We start from the raw sequence: 25,487 nt of genomic DNA, 5'->3' as shown, positions 1-25,487 counted from the left end.
ACGCCGGAGGGCCGCGCGGCGCGCTGGGAGTTGTAGTTTACCCGCTTCACCCGGTCCTCACGTGACACTAGCCGGGGCGTCCAGCTGCCCCAGCGAGGGTGATCCGACTTTCCCCTAGTCAAGGCCGAATTCTTCAGCTACCTGTCACTTAGTTTCTATCAGGAAATCAGCTTCCTGCCTCCCCCCCAGTTTAAATTTCAAGAGAAGAGAACTAGGCAAGACCACAAAAGGAATTTATTTGGAACTCAACGTAATTTGGGTTACTAGGGGAAAAATGGATGTACGTAGCCTTTCGTGGAATCCTTAAAATATATGTATATATTTTAGGAACATTGAAATGAGTATCATGTCAACCTGTAGTTCTCCATTTGCCTTCCAGCCTTGCTAGCGTCATCAGTGATGTGGGGAAGACAGAGTTCTAGCGCTCTTTGTTGGGGCCGGGGAGTGTGTGACAGGAAGAACTACGAAAAGTCATTCAGTGGCATCTTTCAGAATCTCTAGTGGCTTATGTTTGGTAAGTAGTAACCACTTCCCCAAAATACAGATTCAGCTGGCTCTGTTTTTCTTTCCTTTCTCTACCAAAGTGTTCTGCTCAAAACTGTGGCCTCTAAGCCCTCTTTCCCCCCATGAACTCTATTGGACGGCTTATCCTTCTCTATCATCGGCTTTCTCCATCATTGTCAAAATTTTTTTCCTCCTAAGAAGCTAGTAGGAAAGACCAGCTATGAAAAAGAAAACAAACCAAAACAAAAAGATGATGTTGTAAGCCATTGATTGTACACCATGTATGGACTGTATTTGTGCAAAGATGTGTCAATAAAAATTTTTTTAAAAATGAAAAAAACAACAAACCAGGAACAATGACATCACCATAGAATCTTAGCATTGAAATTGTACTATTATTGCAGGTGCTGATCGTGTGTTACAGACATTACAGACTTATCTCCTGTAGGGCACAGGGCCAGGCAGAGAGGAGGTGTTCATCAATATTGGGTGAATGAATACAACAATTCTCTCAGTTCTCATTTCCTTTTTTTTTTTTTTAATTGCATGGGCAGACACCGGGAATCAAACCCAGGTCTCGGGCATGGCAGGTGAGAACTCTACCCCTGAGCCACTGTGGCCCGCCCTCACTTTCTTTTGCTTACACATTAGTGCTCACATTCTGTGTAGCAAGTATTGTAGAACTTATTTTCATACTTATTATAAGTTGTTGATACTAAACTCCTCAAAGGTAGAGAATTTATCCTTTTTTACTCCTCTTTGACTTCCTGAAAGGAGTAGGAAGTTCTGTAAGAAAGAAAAAACCAATAATCGCCAACTGATATGAACTTTAGTCCCATCACATAATCCAACCCCTCACCTGAATCTCAAGCTTATAAAGAGGCAGCAGAAGATGGCAGAAAGAGTTTTGGACTCAAGTCTGGGCAGAGGCACTGGGTTCTAGCCTCAGCTCACTTTATGGTTGCTCTGTGAAATGGGAATAGTAGAACTAAGCCTTCCTACCTCCCAGGGGTTCTGCCAGCCTCCAAAAGGGGAAAACCCTTAAAATGCTATCCGAAGACCTAACCAATACTATGCAGTCATTCATAAACGTTTCTTACATGTACTGTCATAGATGTCTGAGATATGTGAATGATTGCCATAATTTTGTGGTGTTTCATTAGCTTTAAAGAAACATAATCAAGATATACTGTTACATATAAAAACAAGTTGCAGAACAGCCAAATTTTTAAAAATATTTTTATTTTTTAAATATTTATATACTAACATTAAATTTGATGGGCTATGTTGAGAAATCTGGTGGGCTAGATCTCAAACACTTAAAGTGACAATTTCTTTAATTTCCCAGCCTCTGCACTTCTCACTCCTCTGCCCCCCAAAAAAGCAGTAATCTCAAATGGGCTAGATTAAGTGTTTTTTTATTTTCTAATTGATATTTCTTTTAGTCTCCAGTGTTTTGGAGCAGCTAGAAGGAAAAACCTGAAATTATGGAATGGAACCCATATGAAACTTTGAAATCTGTTCTGTAAATACCTGTAAAAATGTATTTTGAAAGTTATTGCTTTAATAATAATTTAATAATTATTTAATAGTAATTATAAAGCAAAAACGTATATATAGTTATATTTCACAATTAAAAATGCTAAAAAAATTACTTTTTAGTAAATGGATACCAAGTTTTCTTTCCACAAGGGATTTGCCACTTTGAGTACTGCCATGTATGTGAAACATTATGTCGATGAAAGTGAAGACTTAAATTACGTGTGTCAGCAGTCTTGCATACCTGGAAATGCTTCAGCAAGCAGCATGACAATCCATCTTAAGAAGCCTCTTCTGGAATCCCGGGATGAGCCAGGATCTGGCATGAAGGGATTGAGAAAGCCTTCTTGACCAAAAGGGGGAAGAGAAAATGACACAAAATAAAGTTTCAGTGACTGAGAGATTTCAAACAGAGTCAAGAGGTTATCCTGGAGGTTATTCTTATGCATTATATGGATATTCCTTTTTAGTTTATTGGTGTATTAGAGTGGCTGGAGGGAATTACCTGAAACTATTGAGCTGTGTTCCAGTAGTCTTGATTCTTGAAGATGATTGTATAACATTTACAATGTGACTGTGTGATTGTGAAAACTTTGTGTCTGATGCTCCTTTTATCCAGGATATGGATAGATGAGTAAAAAAAACAACAGTGGATTAAATAAATAATAGGGATGACAAAGGGCAAAATAAATTGTATAGATGGAAATACTAGTGGTCAGTGAGAGGGAGAGGTAAGATGTGTGGTATGTATGAGTTTTTTCTTTTTATTTCTTTTTCTGGAGTGATGCAAATGTTATAAAAAAATGATCATGAACAGCCAAAATGTCCATCAACAGATGAGTGGCTAAACAAACTGTGGTATATATATATATATACGATGGAATATTATGCAGCTCTAAGACAGAATAAACTTATGAAGCATGTAATAACATGGATGGACCTAGAGAACATTATGCTGAGTGAGTCTGGCCAAAAACTAAAGGACAAATACTGTATGGTCTCACTGATATGAACTGACATTAGTGAATAAACTTGGAATATGTCATTGGTAACAGAGACCATCAGGAGATAGAAATAGGGTAAGATAAGGGGTAATTGGAGCTGAAGGGATACAGACTGTGCAACAGGACTGGAAACAAAAACTCAGAAATGGACAGCACAATACTACCTAATTGTAATGTAATTATGTTAAAACATTGAATGAAGCTGCATGTGAGGTATAGGTTTTTGTTTTTTTCTTTCTATTATCGTTTTATTTCTTATTCTGTTGTCTTTTTATTTCTCTTTCTAAATCGATGCAAATATACTAAGAAATGATGAATATGCAACTATGTGATGATATTAAGAATTACTGATTGTATATGTAGAATGGAATGATTTCTAAATGTTTTGTTAATTTTTTTTAATTAATTAAAAAAAAATAAAAAAAAAAAAAGAAGGGACCAGGCGATGCTGCTATGTGCCTTGTGTGACAAGCTAAGAACCCAGAATTGTCAGCACTGAGCCTCAGAGGAAGAAAAAGCCTCCATGAGGCCTTGATTTGGATTTTTTCCTAGACTCAGACCATGCGCAAATAAATTCCCACTTTCTAAGTCGAAAAAAAAAATGATCATGGTGATGAATACACAACTATGTGATAATATTGTGAGCCACTGATTGTACACCATGTATAGAATGTATGTATGTGAAGATTTCTCAGTAAAAATACTTAAAAAAAAAAAAAGAAAAAAGCCTCTTCTGGAACTGTTCCACTCTTTTTTTTTGTTTTGAGAAATCGTCACACACATACAGTTCATGGATATTATACAATCAGTGGCTCCCAAAATCATCACATGGTTGAGTTCTACAATTCTTAAATTTCACAAACTGGAGCATTTGCATGTAGACTCTCATGGGCTTTGCTTGTTGTACCCTGATCTAGGCTAACCATCAGCCTTCAATGGTAAGGATTGAGCAATAAACTTCTTAAGCTTGTAGATTCCTGTAGATTATTTAAATCCTTCAAGGAGATGGTGTCCTTTTCCTAGTCATGACTGAAAAAATCAGCTATAGATGAGTTATCTTTGTTTCTCACAGGCTTTTAAAGTTTTAAGAGGAGTTGAAATTGTTTCTTTCTAGCATGAGTTTCAGATATCATTACTTAGAGCCCATGGCTCAACAAGGAATGCTTCTTGAACTCTGCAGGAATTATGTGGGCTCCTGATACAATTCCTCAGCTGGCTGCTCTCCCACATGCAGGTCTCTTACGGAGCCTGTTTTTTTTTTATATTTTATATTTCTTCATTTATATATATGTGGATTTATATATCAATATACATTATGTCTTTGATATAATATATAAAATATCATATATTTATATTAAATATATATTTCTGTATTTGTATTTATTTTACAAGAAGCATATTACTTTATTGTAAAAAAAACTTAAAGGCCCAACCCTGCAAGTGAAACCATTGCCCTCCCCGCTATGTGGGACATGACATCCAGGGCTGAAAGTCTTCCTGGCTGTATGGAAGATGACCTCCAGGGATGAGCCTGGCCCTGGCACCATGGGATCAAGAATGCTATCCTGACTTAAAGGGGGGAAAAAGTGTAACAAATAAGGTTGAGAGAATTCAAACCGAGTCAAGAGGTTAAACTGGGAAGTCACTCTTATGCATATTTCAGTTAGACATTGGTACCTATCATAACTTGCCAAAACCATTCCTGCCAATCCTAAAGAATATCGTGCTGGTTTGCAATGATGTATGTACCCTAGAAAAGCCATGTTTTAATCCTAACCCCATTTTGTAAAGGCAACCATTTCTTCTAATCCCTATTCAGTACTTTATGTTTGAAATTGTAATTAGATCATCTCCCTGGAGATATGATTTAATCAAGAGTGGTTGTTAAACTGGATTAGAGGGAGGCATGTCTCCACCCATTTGGGTGGGTCTTGATTAGTTCACTGGAATCCTATAAAAGAGGAAACATTTTGGAGAGAGATTCAGAGACAGCAGAGCAGAACAACATAGCCAAGAGAAGCAGAGTCCACCAGCCAGTGACCTTTGGAGATGAAGAAGGAAAATGCCTCCTGGGGAGCTTCATGAAACAGGAACCCAGGAGAGGAAGCTAGCAGATGATGCCGTGTTTGCCATGTGCCCTTCCAGATGAGAGAGGAACCCTGACCAGGTTCACCATGTCCTTTTCCAGATGAGAAAGAAACTCTGACTGTGTTCGCCATGTGCCCTTCCACTTGAGAGAGAAACCCTGGAATCTAGCACCCATCCCTTCTCCCAGGAAGCTGCCCAGCCTGGCAGAGACTTGGGAGGATACCGGTTTTGCTGTTGAACTTTCACCTGGGGCACTCACCTCATTACATTAGTTCCAGGGTAAGCAGGGGAAGGAGGTCTGAGTGACAGAGAAATAGAAGGAGGTGTGTCAAAAGGAGAGGAGAGAGAGGAGGACCAAGATGGTGGCTTAGCAAGGTGTGGGATTTAGTTCATCCTCCAGAGCAGCTAATAAATACCTAGGAACAGTACAGAACAACTGCTGGGGCCATGTCAGTGACTGGACACACAGTGTACCCCAGTCTAGACCAGCTGGACCAGTTGCGAGCCCCCCAGAACTGTGAGTCCCCCAAGCCATGGCAGTCAGCACCCCTCCCCCACAAGCTGCTTCCCAGAGGGGAAAGGAAAGAGACTTTATTAGCAGCAGGGGCTGAGTGCAACCAAACACCAATTGTGGAATTAATTAACAAATTCTGACTACTAAAAATAGGTCCCTAGCTCAGCTGAACCTTGATTAAAAGTGGAGGTCGCTGGGTTTTGCCCCAGCGCAGTGGGGCAGGGATGATGGAAAGAGGGAAAAAAAATAAAAATAAAAACAGATTTGAAAAGATCTGGGCCCTGAAGGAAAGGAGGGGGCACATAGGGCTTGGAGATACACAGAACAAATTATCAACTTAAGCTGTTGATTGGCAAGTCCGAGGAATGGGGGTCCTGCTCTGAAAAGGATTTTTCTCTTTCGTTTTGGTGGCTGTGTTTCTACAGCTTGACTGCTCTTTGGATACAGCTGCAAGGCTTCTTGGGCTCCACTGCCCCAGGCATAGGCAGAATTAAGCTTGTTTGAGTATTTGTCTGGAGCCTGTGCCTTCCCCAGGAGAGGGGTGGGGCCCATCTCAGGTGGAATCCCTCCCTCAAGGAGTTCAAACCAGACAGTCTGGAAAAGTGAAATGATTAAAGCCAGCCTACAATCTCTCCTCTGTCTTCACAGAGAGTCTGCTGAAGTTAAAGATACCACATCACCTCATGCTGGTGGGACCTGCAGGCAGACAAGCACCACATACTGGGCAGGAAAGGAAAAACGGAGAGTCCAGAGGCTTCAAAGGAAAGCCTTTCAATCTGCTGGGTCTCATCCTCTGGGTAAACTGACACAGGTGACTCCTTCCTCCTGACAAGAGACACAGTTTGGTCTGGGAAAATCTAGCTGGGGTCTATAATACCTAAGTAGACCCTCCTAAGGGCAGAAAAAGGCACCATACAGGCAGGGCAAGAAACAAGAGAACAAGAACTGAAAAATTCTGATCTGTTAAACAAAACCTGAGCTAGAGGTCTGGAATAAGCTGAACTGAATGTCAAAGACCAGATAGACAACAAAGTCATCCAGCAAGAAAATCCTCAGTTAAAAAAAGTGAAAACAATCTCCAGAATAAAATAATTAAGGTAATTAAACACCTAGATGCCAGCAAAAAATAACAAATCATACTAGGAAAATTTAAGATATGGCCCAGTCAAAGGAATAAACAAAATTCAAATGAAATACAGGAGTTGAAACAATTAATAACCAGAATGTTTGAAAAGACATGGAAAATCTCATCAAAAATCAAATCAATGAATTGAGGGAGGATATAAAGAAGGCAAGGAATGAACAAAAAGAAGAAATTGAAAGTCTGAAAAAACAAATCACAGAACTTACGGGAATGAAAGGCACAGTAGAAGAGATGAAAAAAAAAAAACAATGGACACCAACAATGTCAGATTTCAAGAGGCAGAAGATAGGATTAGTGAACTAGAAGATGAGACATCTGAAATCCGACAAGCAAAAGAAAATCTAGGAAAAAGAATGGAAAAATATGAGTAGGGACTCAGGGAATTGAATGACAACATGAAGTACATGAATATACATGTTGTGGGTGTCCGAGAAGGAGAAGAGAAGGGAAAACGAAGAGAAAAACTAATGGAGGAAATCATCACTGAAAATTTCCCAACTCTTATGAAAGACTTAAAATTACAGCTCCAAGAAGTTTAGCGTACCCCAAACAGAACAGATCCAAATAGACGTACTCCAAAACAATTACTAATCAGAATGTCAGAGGTCAAAGAGAAAGAGAGACTCTTGAAAGCAGCAAGAGAGAAGCAATCCATCACATAGAAGGGAAGCCCAATAAGATTATACCTAGATTTCTCAACAGAAACCATGGAGGCAAGAAGACGATGGGATGATATATTTAAATTACTAAAAGAGAAAAACTGCCAACCAAGAATTCTATATCCAGCAAGATTGTCCTTTAAAAATTAGAGAGAAATTTAAACATTTTCAGACAAAAAAATCACTGAGAGAATCTGGGACCAAGAGACCGGCTCTACAAGAAATACTAAAGGGAGCACTAGAGACAGATAGGAAAAGACAGGAGAGACAGGTGTGGAGAAGAGTGTAGAAATGAAGACTATCAGTAAAGGTAAAAAGAAGGAAAATTAGATATGACATATTAAATCCAAAAGGCAAAATGGTAGAAGAAAGTACTGCCTGTACAGTAATAACACTAAATGTTAATGGATTAAACTCCCCAATCAAAAGACATAGACTGGCAGAATGGATTAAAAAAACAGGACCCATCTATATGCTGTCTCCAGGAAATGCATCTTAGAACCAAGGATAAACATAGGTTGAAATTGAAAGGTTGGGAAAGATATTTCATGCAAATAACAATCAGAAAAGAGCAGGAGTAGCTATACTAATATCCAACAAATTAGACTTTGTGCTGGTTTGAAAGGAAGTATGCCCCCTAAGAAAAGCCATGTTTTAATATAAATCCCAACTCATAAAGGTAGAATAATCCCTATTCAATACTGTATATTTGAAACTGTAATGAGATCATCTCCCTGGTTGATGTGATTTAGTCAAGAGTGGTTGTTAAATTGGATTAAGGGACAACATGTCTCCACCCATTTGGGTCGGTCTTGATTGGTTTATTGGAGTCCTATAAAAGAAGAAATATTTTGGAGAATGAGAGGTTCAGAGAGAGCAACACTACGAAGCAGAGTCCACCAGCCAGCAACCTTTGGAGATGAAGAAGGAAGATGCCTCCCAGGGAGCTTCATGAAACTGGAAGCCAGGAGAGAAAGCTAGCAGATGACACTGTATTTGCCATGTGCCCTTCCAGCTGAGAGAGAAGCCCTGACTGTGTTTGCTATGTGCCTTCTCACTTGAGAGAGAAACCCTGAACTTCATCAGCCTTCTTGAACCAAGGTATCTTTCCCTGGATGTCTTTGATTGGATATTTCTATAGACTTGTTTTAATTGGGACATTTTCTTGGCCTTAGAATGTAAACTAGCAACTCATTAAATTCCCCTTGTTAAAAGCCATTCCGTTTCTGGTATATTGCATTCCGGCAGCTAGAAAACTAGAACAGATTTTGGTACTGGAGAGTGGGGTGCTGCTGCTGCAGTTTGCAAAAACCAAACATGTTGGAAAGGCTTTTTAAACGGATAAGGGGAAAAATCTGGAAGAGTTGTGAGAAGCTTAATAGAGGAGGCCTAGAATGTTTTGAAGAGACTGTTGGTAGAAATGTGGACTCTAAAGATACCTCTGATGAGGCCTTAGACAGAAATGAGGCACATGTTATTGCAAACTGGAAGGAAGGTGATCCTTGTTTTAAAATGGCAGATAATCTGGCATAGTTGACTAATGGTATTGGCTAGAAGGCAGATTTTAAAAGCCATGAACTTGGATATTTAGCAGAAGAGATCTCCAAGTTAAATGAGGAAAGCGCAGCCTGGTTTCTCCTCGCAGCATATAGTGAAATGCAAGAGGAAAGAGATAAGCTGAGAACTGAACTCTTGGGTACAAAGAAACCAGAAATTGAAGTTCTAAGTGAACTCTTGGGTACAAAGAAACCAGAAATTGAAGTTCTGGAAAATTCTGGGCCTTCAGAAAGGGAGACCCCAGAGTACAGTGCCCTGTGTGTGGATTTAACCAAATGTGAAACCAGTCAGATATTTCAGAGAAAGCCAGGATCGGACATGGAGTTATCCAGGAAAGATCTGTGGAAACTCCTTATGTCTGATGGGCATGATCCAACACTACTGCATAGAAAGCCAGTGAGAGTGCTGTGGGACCTGTATAAACAGAGCCGCTGCCAGTCTGGACTGGCAAGAAATACTAAAGGAAGCACTAGAGACAGATAGGAAAAGACAGGAGAGACAGGTGCGGAGAAGAGTGTAGAAATGAAGACTATCAGTAAAGGTAAAAAGAAGGAAAATTAGATATGACATATAAAATCCAAAAGGCAAAATGGTAGAAGAAGGATTCAGAAAAGGGACACATTGGAGGGAAAATAACTTCAGAGGCAAAGCCATGGAGACTGAGGTCTGAAGTCACGAAGCCTCGGGCCAGGAGAGTGGAGCCACCCAAGCATGTGGAGAGGGTGAGTTTGCCCCAAAGGCAGAGAATGGGCCTTCGACCTCGTTGCAGTGGAAGAGTCATGCCACCTCATGCCTTGGAAAAGGTGAAGCACATTCCTTGGGGTTTGGGGAGAGCCTGGCTGCCACGACATGGAGAGGTTGAGCCATGTGCCCCAGAGATGGCAGCGAACCGGGTGCGGCCCCAATGCTTGGAGAGGGTGGAGCCTAGAGAAGGGTGGTCTCCCCAATATCCCCCAAGGTTGCACTCAGAGAGAGGCAGGTGTAGGCATTTGGAAAGGGTGGGACTGCCACTTTCTAAAGCCCTGAGGATCAATGACTCTCAGACTTTGAAATCTAATGGACTTTGCCCTGCAGGTTTTTGAAACTGTATGGGTCCGGTGACCCCTGTGTTCCTTCCTCCCTATGGAAATGTGTATATGTATCCTATGAATGTTCCTCCTTTATATGTTGGCAGCAAATAACTTGTTATGAGTTTTCAAAGGTCCAGAGCAAATGGAGAGAATTTTGCCTTAGGACAGATCATGCCTGTAACTGACTTGATGAGATTTTATACTGTCTTTAATTTTGTACTTCATTGTATTGCTACTGAAAGGTTTAAGGTTTCTGATATTGTTATGAAGTTAATGTATTTTGTATATGGGAAAAACATGTCTTTTTTAGGGGCCAGAGGGTGGAATGTGCTGGTTTGAAAGGAAGTATGCCCCCTAAGAAAAGCCATGTTTTGATATAAATCCCATTTCTTAAAGGTAGAATAATCCTTATTCAATACTGTATATTTGAAACTGTAATGAGATCATCAACCATTGAAACTGTAATGAGATCATCTCCCTGGTTGATATGATTTAGTCAAGAATGGTTGTTAAACTGGATTAGGGGACGACATGTCTCCACCCATTTGGGTGGGTCTTGATTGGTTTATTGGAGTCCTATAAAAGAGGAAATATTTTGGAGAATGAGAGATTCAGAGAGAGCAGAGGAGAACGACATAGCCACGAGAAGCAGAGTCCACCAGCCAGCGACCCTCGGTAATGAAGAAGGAAAATGCCTCCCTGGGAGCTTCACAAAATAGAAAGCCAGGAGGGAAGATGCTAGTAGATGACGCCGTGTTCACCATGGGCCCTTCCAGATGAGAGAGGAACCCTGACCGTGTTCACCATGTGCCTTTCCAGGTGAGAGAGAAATCCTGAACTTCATCGACCTTCTTGAACCAAGGTATCTTTCCCCAGATTCCTTTGATTGGACATTTCTATAGACTTGTTTTAATTGGGACATTTTCTTGCCTTAGAACTGTAAACTTGCAACTCATTAAATTCTCCCTTTTAAAAGCCATTCTGTTTCTGGTATATTGCATTCCAGCAGCTAGTAAACTAGAACAGACTTCAAATGTAAAACAGTTAAAAGAGACAAAGAAGGATACCATGTATTAACAAAAGGAACAATTCAACAAGAAGACATAACAATCATTAATATTTATGCACTGAGCCAGAATGCTCCAAAAGACATGAGGCAAGCACTGAAAAGAGAAATAGACACATCTGCCATATTAGTTGGAGACTTCAATTCCCCACTCTCATCAATGGACAGAACATCTAGACAGAGGATGTTCTAGTTTGCTAGCTGCCAGAATGCAACACACCAGGGACAGATTGGCTTTTAATAAAAGGGGATTTATTTTGTTCTTCAGAGGAAAGGCAGCTAACTTTCCAATGAGGTTCTTTCTTACGTGGGAAGGCACAGGATGGTCTCTGCTAGCCTTCTCTCCAGGCCTCTAGGTTCCAACAACTTTCCCCGGGGTGATTTCCTTCTGCATCTCCAAAGGCCTGGGCTGAGCTTAGCTGCGAGTGCTGAGATGAGGTATGCCGAGCTGCTTGGGCTGTGCTACGTTGCGCTATTTCATTTACGCCCCAGCCAATTAAGTCAAATGTCATTCATTGCAGCAGGCACACCTCTTAGCCGACTGCAGATGTAAATCAGCAAAAGATGCAGTTTAACTACCGTTGGCTCATGCCCACAGCAAGAGAAGTAGGTGCCTTCACCTGGCCAAGTTGACAACTGAATCTAACTACCACAGAGGATCAATAAAGACACAGAGAATTTGAATAATACAGTAAATGAGCTAGACTTAACAGACATTTATAGAACATTACACCTCACAACAACAGGATATACCATTTTCTCAAGTGCTCATGGATCATTCTCAAGGACAGACCATATGCTGGGTCACAAAGCAAGTCTCAATAAATTGAAAAGGATTGAAATCATACAAAACAGTTTATCAGCTCATAAAGGAATGAAGTTGGAAATCAATAATAGGCAGAATTCCAGAAAATTCACAAATATGTGGAGGCTCAACAATACACTCTTAAACAACCAGTGGGTCAAGGAAGAGATTATAAGAGAAATCAGTAAATATCTCGAGGCAAATGAAAATGAAAACATGACATATTAAAATGTATGAGATGCAGCAAAGGCAGTGCTAAAAGGGAAATTTATTACTCTAAATGCTTATATCAAAAAAGAAGAAAGAGCAAAAATCGAGGAATTAACTGTCCACTTGAAAGAACTAGAGAAAGATCAGCAAACTAACCACAAAGCAAGCAAAAGGAAAGAAATAATGAAGATTAGATTATAGAAATAAATGAAATTGAGAAGATGAAAACAATCGAGAAAATCAACAAAACCAGAAGTTGGTTCTATGAGAGAGAAACCCTGAGCTTCATTGGCCTTCTTGAACCCAGGTATCTTTCCCTGGATGCCTTAGATTAGACATTTCTATAGACTTGTTTTAATTGGGACATTTTCTCAGCCTTGGAACTGTAAACTAGCAACTCATTAAATTCCCCCCTTTAAAAAGCCATTCCATTCCTGATATATTGCATTCTGGCAGCTAGCAAACTAGAACAAATACCTAGGAGTGGGGACAACCAAAGAAATAGGCTGAGACCCCAATCTTGGGGTTTGTTCAAATGAAACTTAACCCTGCAAAGGATTGGCTAAAGCTACTTGAAATTAGGCCTAAGAGTCACCCCCAAGAGAAACTCTTTTCTTGCTCAGATGTGGCCTCTCTCTCAGCCAACATGACAAGCAACTCACTGCCCTCCCCCTCTCTACGTGGGACATGATTCCCAGGGGTGTGGACCTTCCTGGCAACGTGGGACAGAAATCCTAGAATGTGCTGGGACTCAGCATCAAGGGATTGAGAAAACCTTGACCAAAAGGGGGGAGAGCGAAATGAGACAAAATAAGTATCAATGGCTGAGAGATTCCAAACAGAGTCAGGAGGTTATCCTGGAGGTTAGTCTTATGCATAATATAGATATCACCTTTTTAGTTAAGGTGTAATGGAGATGCTGGAGGGAACTGCCTGAAAATGTAGAGCTGTGTTCCCAATAGCCATGTTTTTTGAAGATGATTGTATAATGATATAGCTTTCGCAATGTGACTGTGTGACTGTGAAAATCTTGTGTCTGATGTTCCTTTTATCTACCTTTCGACAGACAAATAAAACATGGATTAAAAATAAATAAATAATAGGGGAACAAATGTTAAAATAAATTTAATAGGTTGAAATCATCAATGAAAGGGAGTGGTAAGGGGGTATGTATGAATTTTTTTCTGTTTTCTTTTTATTTTATTTCTTTTTCTAAATTGATGCAAATGTTCTAAGAAATGATCATGGTGATGAATATACAACTATGTGATGATACTGTGAGTTACTGATTATATATGTAGAATGGAATGATCATATGGTAAGAATGTTTGTGTTTGTATGTTGGTATGTTTAATAAATAAAATAAAAGAATACCTAGGGCATTATATAAGATTCTACAATGGTTCCCATGCACTAGGGTAACTCTCCAAAACCTACATCCTCCAAATGGGTCCCTAGACCAGATAAATCCTGAAATGCAGAGGGGCCAGCCTTTCCAGAATATCAACTAGTTCCATCCCTCTATCCCATATTATCAACCGCCCCTTCCAACATGAAGTAGTTAGAATGGGCATAGCCCAAATATCTGTAAAGAGTGGGAGAAAGATAAAAGGTGATGGTGAAGTTATACAGAGAAAGTTGGATTTAACAAATGAGTATGAGTCCTGAATCATTATACCGATATTTCTTTTTAGCTTTCAGTACCCTAGGGTAGCTAAAAATAAAAGACTTAAATTGCAGAGCTATAACCCAAACCAAACTTTAAAATCTGCTCTATAAGTCCTTGTTAAAATGTACTTGGAAATTTATTGCTTTTTTGTATATATGTTATGTTTCACAATTTTAAAAAAACCTGAAAATAAATATGAAGAATTTTTATAACATTAGATCGGATCCCAAGTATGACAAACTTTTGTTTGTTTTATAATTCTGTTCTGTGGTTTTGTGGGAAGATGGTGGCAGAAAAATAATAAAAGGAACAGGAAGGACCACAGGGTTAGGATTAGGGGGAAAATGATAGGGTATGAAAGCTAGACTCAGCCAAAGTGTCATGACCTTTAGCTAGGATCATCCCTTCCCCTCCCTGTGAGGGACTGAATCTCCAGAAAGAAGTCTTCCTCCAGGCCTCAACCCAGTGCTGTCCTCAGACCTTAATCCTTCTGCCTCCTTGCCCACTGACTCCTGGTTCCTTGGGATGCTTTTCTGCTCTCCTCAGGATTGCTTAACAGCTCTTGGTCAAATAATCATGTTTCCAGCTGGATGGAAAGAAGATCAGAAGCCTCTTAGTGAAAGATGGTAGTATGTATCAAGTCTGCCCCCAAGCTGACCTTCCTACTTGAGGAAGAGGAAATGAGTTCAAGTGGAACATACTGACACCCAACTCAGCTGCTCACAGACCCCAAAGTAGAGGGCCTTTCAGATAGCTGGATACTTCCATCCTGGTTAGTTCGTAGGATAAACACTGCTGGGAGCCACCCAACCACTCGAAAGTGTTGGAAAGTTACACACTCCATTATAGCCCTATCCTCTCATTCTCACACCCAAATCCAAATAGGCTCAGATGGATTGAGTAAATTACAAAATGAAATTTAAAAGCAAACACTTATGTAGTACATACACTATGGGCCAAGCATTGTTCTAAGGCTAGACAGTTCACTCTTTTGCTCTTTGCCAGGCTAGGGCTTGGGGAGGGAGAGCAGGGCTAAAGGAGAAAAGGCAGGTGAAACGGACCCAGGTGGGACCCAGGTGGAACGGACACTGGGCTAGTAGCAAGAGGCAAGGTTTAATCTTGGCTTTGCCTCTCACTTGCTGCATGCCAAAGGGAAAGACAATTTTCTCTTTTAGGTAGGTTTTCCTTTTGAATGAAAATATCACCAGCACCTAGCCCTACATGCATGGCATAGAGTAGGTACTCAATAAAAATATGTTTAAAAATAAAATAAAATTTTTAAAAAAATGTATAAAGTCTAAATAGACAATCTCTATGATGTCTTCCAGTTCTTAACATCCTGTCAGTCTGACAGGAAGGAACCTTCCCCATGCTATCTGTTGCCAGCTCCTTTAAAGCAAGCTCAGCAAAGATAAAGCTAAAGGAACCTCATTAGTCTGTCTCACCTAACTACCCATTTTCTTATCACTTAAGAACATGAGGTGACCCACCTCATTCACGATGGATCTTAATCCCCTTACCCGGGTCCTTTCAGAAGCTCAGAGTCCAGAGAGGCTGAGAGACAATGACAGACTCACAGAAGCTGAGAGAACCACTGAAGCTAGAAGCTAAAAGCAACAAAACCAGGGAGGAAGGACCAACAGATGGCAATCATGTGCCTTCCATGTGCCAGAGATGTCCCACATGTCAGCAGCTTTTCTTCAGAGAAGGTATCACCTTGTTGATGCCTTAATTTGGACATTTCCATGGCCTTAGAATTATAACTTGTAAGCTAGTTGTTAATAAAAAAATAAAAAAAAAAGAACAAGGAGATTTCTCATGCTTCTAACATTAAATACTATCACCCCAAATAAGAAATCATCAACTGAGCCCTAGATTACAGCCTAATAGACTTCCCAAATGGGCAGCTCTTGAAAAGACAAGTGTAAACTAGCCTGACGCTTCTCCAGACATTTACTGAGTATAGCCATGAGTAAAGCGCTCACTTGTATGGGGGAGACAAAGGTGAATAAGAGTTCTGGGTCAAGATGGTGGCTTAACAACATGCGCGTTTTAGTTCATCCTCCAGAACAACTACTAAATAACCAGAAACAGTACAGAACAGATCCTGGGGCCACGTCAGTGACCAGACACACAGCGTACCCCAGTCTGGACCAGCTGGACCGGCTGCGAGCAGCCCCCAGAACCGTGAGTTCCCAAAGCTGCAGCAGCCAGCGCCCCTCCCCCATAGGCCGCTTCCCAGAGGGGAAAGGAAAGGACTTTACCAGCAGCAGGGACTGGGCACAATCAAATGCCAATTGTGGAACTAATTAACAAATTCTGACTACTAAAAATAGGCCCCCAGCTTAGGTGAACCTGATCAAAGTGGAGGTTGCTCATTTTTGCCCTGGCGCCAAGGGGGCAGGACTGACTGAAAAAGGGGGAAAAAAAAGAAGGAAACAGAGGTTTTTGTGGCTGTGTATCTACAAAGGCTTGACTGCCTCTGGATACAGCGGCAGGACTTTTCAGGCTGCAACTGCCCCAGGCATAGACAGAAGTGAGCTCTTTTGGGGGCTTGTCTGGAGCCTGTGCCTTCCCCAGGGGAGGGGTGAAGCCTAGCTCAGGTGGAATCCCTCCATCAAGGAATTCACACACCAGGGCTTGGTAATTTGAAGCCATTAAAACCAGCCTACAACCTCTCCTCTGTCTCCACCACGCCCCCAGCAGGGAGAGTCTGCCAAAGTTAAAGGTACTGCATCATCTTATGCTGGTGGGACCTGGTGTGACAAGCGCCACACACAGGGCAGGATAAGAAAAACAGAGTCCAGAGATTTCACAGGAAAGTCTTTCAACCAGCTGGGTCTCACCCTCAGGGAAAACCGACACAGGTGACTCTTTTCTCCTGATAGGAGGCCAGTTTGGTCTGGGAAAATCTGGCTGGGGTCTATAATATCTAAGTAGACCCTCCTAAGTGTGTGTGTGTGGGGGGGAAGGTACCACACAAGCAGGGCAAGAAACAAGAAAACAAGAACTGAAAAATTCTCCTCTGTTAAACAAAACTTAAGCTAAAGGTCCAGATAAAGCTGAATGAATGTCAAAGAACAGATAGACAACAAATTCATCCAGCAAGAAAACCCTAGATAAAAGAAGTGAAAGCAATCTCCAGAATGAACTAATTAAGGTAATTAAATGCCTAGACGCCAGCAAAAAATAACAAATCACAGTAGGAAAATTGAAGATATGGCCCAGTCAAAGGAACAAACCAACAATTCAAATGACATACAGGAGCTGAAACAATTAATTCAGAATGTACGAACAGACATGGAAAACCTCATCAAAAACCAAACCAATGAATTGAGGGAGGATATAAAGAAAGCAAGGAAAGAACAAAAAGAAGAAACTGAAAGTCTGAAAAAACAAATCACAGAACTTATGGGAATGAAAGACACAGTAGAAGAAATGAAAAAAACAATGGAAACCTACAATGGTAGATTTCAAAAGACAGAACATAGGATTTCTGAACTGGAGGACGGAACATCTGAAGTCCGACAAGAAACAGAAACTATAGGGGAAAAAAAAGGAAAAATATGAGCAGGGACTCAGGGAATTGAAAGACAATATGAAGCGCGTGAATATACGTGTTGTGGGTGTCCCAGAAAGAGAAGAGAAGGGAAAAGGAGGAGAAAAACTAATGGAGGAAATTATCACTGAAAATTTCCCAACTCTTATGAAAGACTTAAAATTACAGATCCAAGAAGTGCAGCATACCCCAAAGAGAATAGATCCAAATAGACATACTCCAAGACATTTAATCATCAGAATGTCAGAGGTCAAAGAAAAAGAGAGGATCTTGAAAGCAGCAAGAGAAAAGCAATCCATCACATACAAGGGAAGCCCAATAAGACTATGCGCAGATCTCTCAGCAGAAACCATGGAGGTGAGAAGACAGTGGGATAATATATTTAAATTATTAAAAGAGAAAAATTGCCAACCAAGAATTCTATATCCAGCAAAATTGTCCTTCAAAAATGAGGGAGAAATTAAAACATTTTCAGACAAAAAAATCACTGAGAGAATTTGTGATCAAGAGACCAGCTCTGCAAGAAATACTAAAGGGAACACTAGAGACAGATACGAAAACAGAAGAGAGAGGTGTGGAGAAGAGTGTAGAAAGGAAGACTATGAGTAAAGGTAAAAAGAAGGAAAATTAGATAGGACATATAAAATCCAGAAGGCAAAATAGTAGAAGAAAGTACTACCCATGCAGTAATAACACTGAATGTTAATGGATTAAACTCTCCAATCAAAAGACATAATCTGGCAGAATGGATTAAAAAACAGGACCCATCTATATGCTGTCTCTACTCAAAGGACAGGAGGCCAAGGACACAAATGGACATTTACACACCAATGTTTATAGCAGCATTATTAACAATTACCAAGAGATGGAAACAGCCAAAATGTCCATCAACAGACAGTTGACTAAACAAACTGTGACATTTACATAAGATGGAATATTATGTAGCTATAAGACAGAATAAAGTTATGAAGTATGTAACAACATGAATGGACCTTAAGGACATTATGCTGAGTGTGATTAGCCAGGAACAAAAGGACAAATACTGTATGGTCTCACTGATATGAACTGACATTAGTGAATAAACTTGGAATATTTCCTTGGTAACAGAGACCATCAGGAGATAGAAATAGGGTGAGATATTGGGTAATTGGAGCTGAAGGGATGCAGATAGTGCAACAGGACTGAATATAAAAACTCAGAAATGGACAGCACAATACTACCTAACTGTAATATAATTATGTTAAAACACTGAATGAAGCTGCATGTGAGAATGATGGAGGAGGGCTGGGGACATAAATGAAATCAGAAAGAAAGATAGATGGTAAAGATCAAGATGGTATAATCTAGGAATGCCTAGAGTGTATAATAATAGTGAAATGTACAATGTACAAATTTTAAAAAAGTTTTTGCATGAGGAAGAACAAAGGAATGTCATTATTGCAGGGTGCTGAAAACAGATGATAACTAATACTTCAAAATGTCACATTATGTGTAAGACTAAAGCAAAAAATGTTTATTTGTTACAAAATTTAGATTTTGACTAGAGCATTTCCTAATATAACTCATGTAGATAGTTTGATTGTATGTCATAAGTACTTGGAATCTCAGGTAGCACATGAGATTTTGTTGGTTTGTCCAGAGTGATCCCCCGATGAATCCCAGAATGATTTGATCAGTGACTGGAAAAGTATTTGCAAGCCCCCTTTGGGGAATGGTGAGAGCAGGGAGAAATTCAACTTCCCCAAGTTGAATTCTTGATATTCTCACAAGCAGTGTGGACAACCAAAGCTATAGGCTGAGCCCCCAGTCTTGGGGTTTGTTCACATGAAACTTAACCCCACAAAAGATAGGTCAAGTCTACTTAAAATTTAGGCCGAAGAGTCACCCCCAAGAGAGCCTCTTTTGTTGCTCAGATGTGGCCTCTCTCTCCAGCCAATATGATGAGCAGTCTCACCACCCTCCCCCTCTCTGCGTGGGACATGACTCCCAGGGGTGTGCACCTTCCTGGCAACGTGGGACAGAGATCCTGGAAGGAGCTGAGACTCAGCATCAAGGGACTGAGAAAAACCCTAGAATGAGCTGAGAATTAACAGCAAGGGATTGAGAGAACCTTCTCAACCAAAAGGGGAAGAGTGAAATGAGACTAAGTGTCAATGGCTGAGAGATTCCAACCAAGAGTTGAGAGGTTATCCTGGAGGTTATTCTTATGCATTAAGTAGATATCACCTTGTTGTTCAAGATGTAGTGGAGAGGCTGGAGGGAACTGCCTGAAAATGTAGAGCTGTGTTCCAGTAGCCATGTTTCTTGATGATGATTGAACAATGATATAGCTTTCACAATGAGACTCTGTGAATGTGAAAACCTTGCGTCTGATGCTCCTTTTAGCTACTATATCAACAGAAGAGTAGAACATATGGAATAAAAAGAAATAATAGGGGGAAAAATGTTAAAATAAATTTAGTTTGAAATGCTAGTGGTAAATGAAAGCGAGGGGTAAGAGGTATGGTATGTATAATCTTTTGCTTTTTTCTGTTATCGTTTTATTTCTTTTTCTGTTGTCTTTTTATTTCTTTTTCTAAATCAATGTAAATGTTCTAAGAAATGATGAATATGCAACTATGTGATGATATTAAGAATTACTAATTGTATTTGTAGAATGGAATGATATCTTAATGTTTTGTTTGTTTTTTTTTAATTAATAAAAAAAGTTAAAAAAAAAAAAAAAGGTGAATAAGACACATTTCCTCCTGCCACCAAGGACTTCAATATAGAAGGAAAAGACAAAAAGTCTACAAACAAAACTATAAAATATACCTAATCCAGCTCAACAGGGCAGAAAGAGGAAGTAGGGTTATTGCAACAGACTTAAAATTTGGGGCTGGGTGTCTGGGAGAAGATACCTATTTAGTTTTCATACTGAACTTCAACCTTCATACCCTGCAGCTAGGTGGCAGAACATGTGTTTTTTCTGCTCTGAGTAGAGAGCTGGGACCACCACCCATTCCTCCTCCTCAGCTGCATCCTGCAGAAGGCCATCTACCCAGCATTTTTCTAACACCAGCTGATGTTCTCCATGCAGGTTGGGACTTGCAAGCTTTGGAATGTCTTGCATCTTCTTGCCTGGGAAATAGTCTGAGATCAAAGAAAAGGTCATCATCTCTGTTCCAGAACAGGTGGGTCCTCCATGCCCTTCTCAGGAACTTTAGAGGACACACCCTTGAGCCTCCCCTCCCTTCATCCCCACCCTTCTTAAGGCTGGCTCAGCTTCCCCCTGAGATACCTTGGTTTTGGTGGGAGGAGAAGCAGATATCATCAGAGGTGAGGCAGGGAGGGGCCCACAGAACTGGTGTTCTCACTGGTACAGTTTCCTGCTCTGGTGGCTCTTTCTCATTCAGGCTGGGTGGCGAATAGTCAGGTACAGACAGGATATTCTAGTCCCTCAGCCATTTACTACTCTCTCCCCTTGGTAGTCCTTCACTCAGTTTCATGCAAGGACACAGGATCTAGTGGGCCCAGATGATGCAGGACAAATGGTGCATTCACAGTCAGAGCCAAAGGCAGGCAGCATGCATGTGCTGAGCAAGCTTGTTCCTGTAGGAAGGGCCCCAGCTCTGGTCATAACAACAGCTCAAGCCCCTGGAATCCTTGCTCGGTGGCCTGGCACACTGGACATTTATCCCATGTGCTCCAGAGATCCTTTCACTCTGGCTGTGACTAGAAAGCTGTCTGTCCCTAGGGTAAAGAGATATTAGGAAGATCTAGGAACCGCAGGCCCTTCCCACCCAGTTCTGCTGAGAGGCAGTTTCACAGCTCTGTTTGAACTGGAGACAGTCTTGGAGGGGTAGAGAAACAAACCTGTTGTTAACTCCACCTCTGTCCTCAAGACCTCCATCTGCCTACTTACCAGAAACTACTGAGGTGGGTCCAGGTGAGGATGAATAAATCAAACCAATAACGAGTTAAAGCAGTTTATTTTAAAATGGGAAGGGGAAAAGGGAGTACAGAGGCAACTTCTGACATCATCTTTCCAGTCTATCACCCTCATGTCCTCCCCAATCTAAAGCACTGGTAGGAGGGGCCCCAGGACAGGCTGAGGGGCCCAAGAGTCACAAAATCAGTTATGGAGAGATCTGTACAACCCTGAAGGGGAGGATTCATGAGTGTGTCCTAGCCCCCTTGTCCTGGAACTGGGTTAGAGCTCAGGGGCATAGGGTTCCCCATTGGGTGAGGGTACTCGCAGCTCAGCATCATGTCTCACCACAGTGAAGAGCCCCACCACTGCCAGCAGCGCCATCACCATGACAGCAGAACAGATGCTGAACATGTTCCGAGTGCCTGTTTTGCGATCACTGTCATGTAGAACAAGGAGCCCCAGGCAGGCCAGTAAGTGCAGAGGCACCCGGAACCAGTTGAGTACACCAGCCTGCTCTGTCTCAGGGATCACTTTTCTCCGTAGGAAGCTCATGCTGGGAAAGTACAGACCACAGGCCAACTCAATAAGGAGGAAGGCAATGAAGGATTCCACAGGGCTCTCCTGGCCAGGACTGGTGGAGAAAGTCAACATGAAAAGGGAGAAGACGACGATGAGGACGGCAAGGGAGAGTAGATGCATGGGCTGAAGGTGGTACCTCTTGGAGGTGGCAATGCGGTACAGAGAAGAACCAAGCAGACTGGCTGCCATGAAACTGGAGAAGATGATGCCCAGCGGGGCCCCATGTGGGTCCAACACAGGTGTCCAGAGGAAGACAAAGATGAAGATGACACTCTCAAACAGGGCTTGTATGGTACCCAACAGAAGCACACGGCGATCTGATAGGAGGCAGCGCAGGCCCCCACCACAAGTCCTTGAGAAGGCACGCTGCCGGTCATAGTTCTCTCCCCAGTTGTGAAGGGCTAAGGCCCCAGTCAGAGCCAAAAGAGGAATGGCAACAATGAAGGGTGCTACAGGCCCCAGCCCCATCCAGCTGGCCACAGCCTCAGCTGCCACACCTGCCGCTACAGCCAGCACATGGTTCCAGAAGGCAGCACGGGCAAAGGTAGCTGGGATCCACTCAGCAGGGAAGTCATGCCGTTCCAAGTGCTCGTGAATGTACCAGGCCTCAAAGGCCGAGAAAAGCAGAGCCGTGGACAACCCACCAAGTGCTCGGCCTACCAGCAGTACAAAGTAGTCCCGAGAGAGTTTGGTTAAACAGCATAGAGAGTAAGTGAGGGAGAAGAGGACACAAGACTTCTTGCGACCCAGCCAATCCACGAGGGAGGTGGCCACCAGGCCAAAGAGGACTGTGGAGGCAAGGCCACAGACATAGAGGATGGCAATTTGACCCTCCAGGAAGTGGTAATGCTGATAGAGTTTATAGAGGTAGGGGGCCTGGAGCCAGTCAGCTGCTAGGGCCAAGAAGTAGACCTGATAGAAGTCCAGTTGAAATCCAAGGAAGGAAGGATTGCTACAGGCTCTTCCAGGGGCTTTAGCCCGGCATCGTGATAGCTCCAGGCCCAAGCAGGAGGCCAGGAGGATCACAAAGACGAGGTAGGCAGTCACCAGCATGGCGGACCCCGGAAGACCTGGGTAGAGGGTGGGGAAGCAGAGTCACATCCATTGTGTAGTACAGTAGCACTGTCAAGGGGCTCGGTACCTAAACAGGAGGCAGCTCCACCCATCCCCCAACCAACTCCACTTCCCACTCTGGGACTCGCTCCCCAACCAGAGCTCAGACCGGAGGGACCAGTTGGGTAGGTGGGAGGAGTGGCCCGCCAGAGCTGTCTGCTAGGGCACTGTGGGGTAGGGAGGGGTAAGAGGAGAGGGGAAATTGAGTATTCGCCCCACCCTTGCATATCATAGCAAGGGGGAGTTCCTCTAAAATAATCCCGGTCCACAGTTTCCAAAGGGGCTGCTATCCACTTCCACAACATCTTCTGCACACTTCTATTAACTCCTATCCTCGCCGGGGAGCCGTTTTTGTTCTCTCTGTCTCATCATCTGTCCTGGGCATCCCTCCCGCCCGCGCGGGCTCTAGAGTTGCTTCAGGATCACACGCGCGTGCATCTCGAAATCCCCCTCCTCCAGGTCACAGGCACCCCCTTGCGCCCCCTATCCCCCAACCCAGCGGTGCCACACCCGCTCACGCCTGGCCCAGACTCCATCTCACCTGCTGCCCCGGCCTACGGGGACGCTCCGGACGGGTCCGGCTCCAGGCCGCCCGGCCGCCCTCCCCGCTCCAGCTCCCGCTCCGGCTCCCGCTCCCGCTTAGGCACCAGCTGGGTGCCCGCCCCTCACAACCTGCTTCCGGAAGCCAGGCTGGCCTCTGGCCGCCGCCATGATGGCCCCAACACGTGACGGAGACGCGGCGCTAAACCCCGCCCCTGCTCCGCCTTCCTGTCTCCACCCGGGCACCGAGCTCTCGCCGCCCAGGGGCTGGAAGCGGCGACGCAACGCTCTTGCTCGCTGTCCTCCAGCAACACTCGCTGCTTCGACTCGTGGATACCTACAGGGCCACCCAGAAATAAAGGTCCATTTTCTTTCTCTTCCTCCGTTCCTTAGGTTAAAGGTCCATTTTCTCTCTTTTCCCCGTTCCTAGTGGTACGGAAAAGATGTCTGCAGGGCTGCCAGACCTAGGACCAGAGCATCCAAAGGAACGCTGTCGCCCTAAGCCGGCTCCTGTTTTCCTCTTCTCCCGCTGCAGTGGCCTCCAGACAAGCAGTATGGCCCACTTGAGGGAGGCAGTGTGGTGTAAAGAACTCGTACATGGGCTGCAGACAGATCAAGCTCAAACCCTACCCACTTACCAGCTGCGTGGCATTGAACGATCAGTGTCCCAGTTTCTTTGTCTGAAGTCATAGGAGATTGTTGCCCAAATAAGTTCAGCAGCAGCAGCACAAGTTAAGAATTTCAGCCCTGGAGCTGAATTCTCACCTTCTGCCATTTACTAGCTGTGTTACTTTGGAAAAGTTATTTAGCCTCTCTTCAGCCTCAGTGTTATCTCTTCAGGACCTTCCAGTGGCTTCCCATCTCACTAAGCATAAGGTAAAAGTCCTTATCATGGCCTACAAAATCCTCTGATGTATGGCCCTGTGCTACTTCTCTGACCTCATCTACCATTCACCCTCTAGTTCTTCTCCAGTGTACTCGCTACCACCAGGGCGTTTGCATACTCTTTCCTGTAAGGGTCTTCTCCCAGTTGGCCTCATGATTGTCTCCTTCATCTCTTCTCCAGTTCTCTGCTCAAATGTCACCTTATCATTGAGCCCTTCTTTGGCCATCCTGTTTAAACAGCAACACCACCACCTCCACCACAGTAATCTACCTGCTCTCTTCCCAATTCTCTGTTCTCCTTTGCTGCTTTTTTCCCCACGATACTTAGCACCATCTGACACACTATATATTTTACCTGTTTATTTATTTACTATGTCTTCTCCGTACAAATTTTTGTTGGTTTTGTTCACTTGCTATATCCCCAATACTTAAAACAGTGGTTGGTATGTAGTGAACATTCAATGAATATTTGGTGAATAAACAAATGAATAAGTGAACCCATGTGAATTACTTAAAACAATACCTGGTCCCTGTTAGCTGCTAACATTTATTGAATGGTATTATTTACCTAAGCTCTTTGTTAAGGAGTCCTAGGCCAAGTACTGAAGATGAATTATCTCATTTAGCTGTTACAGCACCCATAAGGTAGGTACTGTTCTTCCCCAGAGATGGAAAAGTTAAGTAACATGCCCAGTGTCTTGTGATAAGAAGTAGAGTGAGAACTGGAATCCAGATCTTTCTGATGTCATGCTTATATGGTTTCTTTTCATTATTACAGAAATTGTAGGTTTACAGAAAAATCATGCATAAAATACAATTCCCATTTACCACCCTATTATTTACAACTTGCATTATTGTGGTACTTTGTTTCAATTCACAAAAGAACATTTTTATAATTGTACTATTAACTATAGTCCATCATTTACAGTAGGATTCACTGTGTTATACAGTCCTGTTTTTTTTTAAATTTTTATAGCAGTAACATATATACAACCTAAAATTTCCCCTTTTAACCATGATCAAATATATCATATTCAAATATATAATTCAGTGCTTTAACCGCATCCAC

The 25,487-nt window shown here is 42.4% G+C and overlaps 1 protein-coding gene and 1 long non-coding RNA gene across 8 annotated transcripts; one reads left to right on the top strand and one right to left on the bottom strand.

Annotated features, from left to right (window-relative positions):
* The first annotated feature begins 49 nt into the window (after nt 1-49).
* Nucleotides 50-24,902, top strand: LOC143642443 (uncharacterized). 7 transcript variants are annotated; one of them, XR_013155658.1, is made up of 5 exons: nt 50-280; nt 380-514; nt 1,059-1,094; nt 20,332-20,561; nt 23,964-24,902. It is a non-coding gene; the product is annotated as an uncharacterized LOC143642443 (long non-coding RNA). The 7 variants fall into 7 exon arrangements; XR_013155661.1 differs by lacking the exon at nt 1,059-1,094; XR_013155660.1 differs by lacking the exon at nt 20,332-20,561.
* SLC61A1 (solute carrier family 61 member 1) lies at nt 21,343-23,719 on the bottom strand. Its single transcript, XM_077110821.1, has 2 exons — nt 23,535-23,719; nt 21,343-22,950 (listed from the first exon to the last, which is right to left on the bottom strand). The coding sequence occupies exon 2, from the start codon at nt 22,931-22,933 to the stop codon at nt 21,581-21,583; it is 1,353 nt and encodes a 450-aa protein (XP_076966936.1). The 5' UTR covers nt 22,934-22,950; nt 23,535-23,719; the 3' UTR covers nt 21,343-21,580.
* Nucleotides 24,903-25,487: the final 585 nt, after the last annotated feature.

This window comes from Tamandua tetradactyla, chromosome 7 (assembly GCF_023851605.1).
Source record: "Tamandua tetradactyla isolate mTamTet1 chromosome 7, mTamTet1.pri, whole genome shotgun sequence".
Classification (NCBI taxonomy): domain Eukaryota; kingdom Metazoa; phylum Chordata; class Mammalia; order Pilosa; family Myrmecophagidae; genus Tamandua; species Tamandua tetradactyla.
Note: the sequence above shows the minus strand (reverse complement) of the source record. Positions and strands in the feature narration are given on the sequence as shown.

Bases quoted from the DNA above. Each gene is read 5' to 3' on its own strand.
- SLC61A1 (XM_077110821.1), bottom strand. From the start codon at position 22,933: ATGCTGGTGACTGCCTACCTCGTCTTTGTGATCCTCCTGGCCTCCTGC.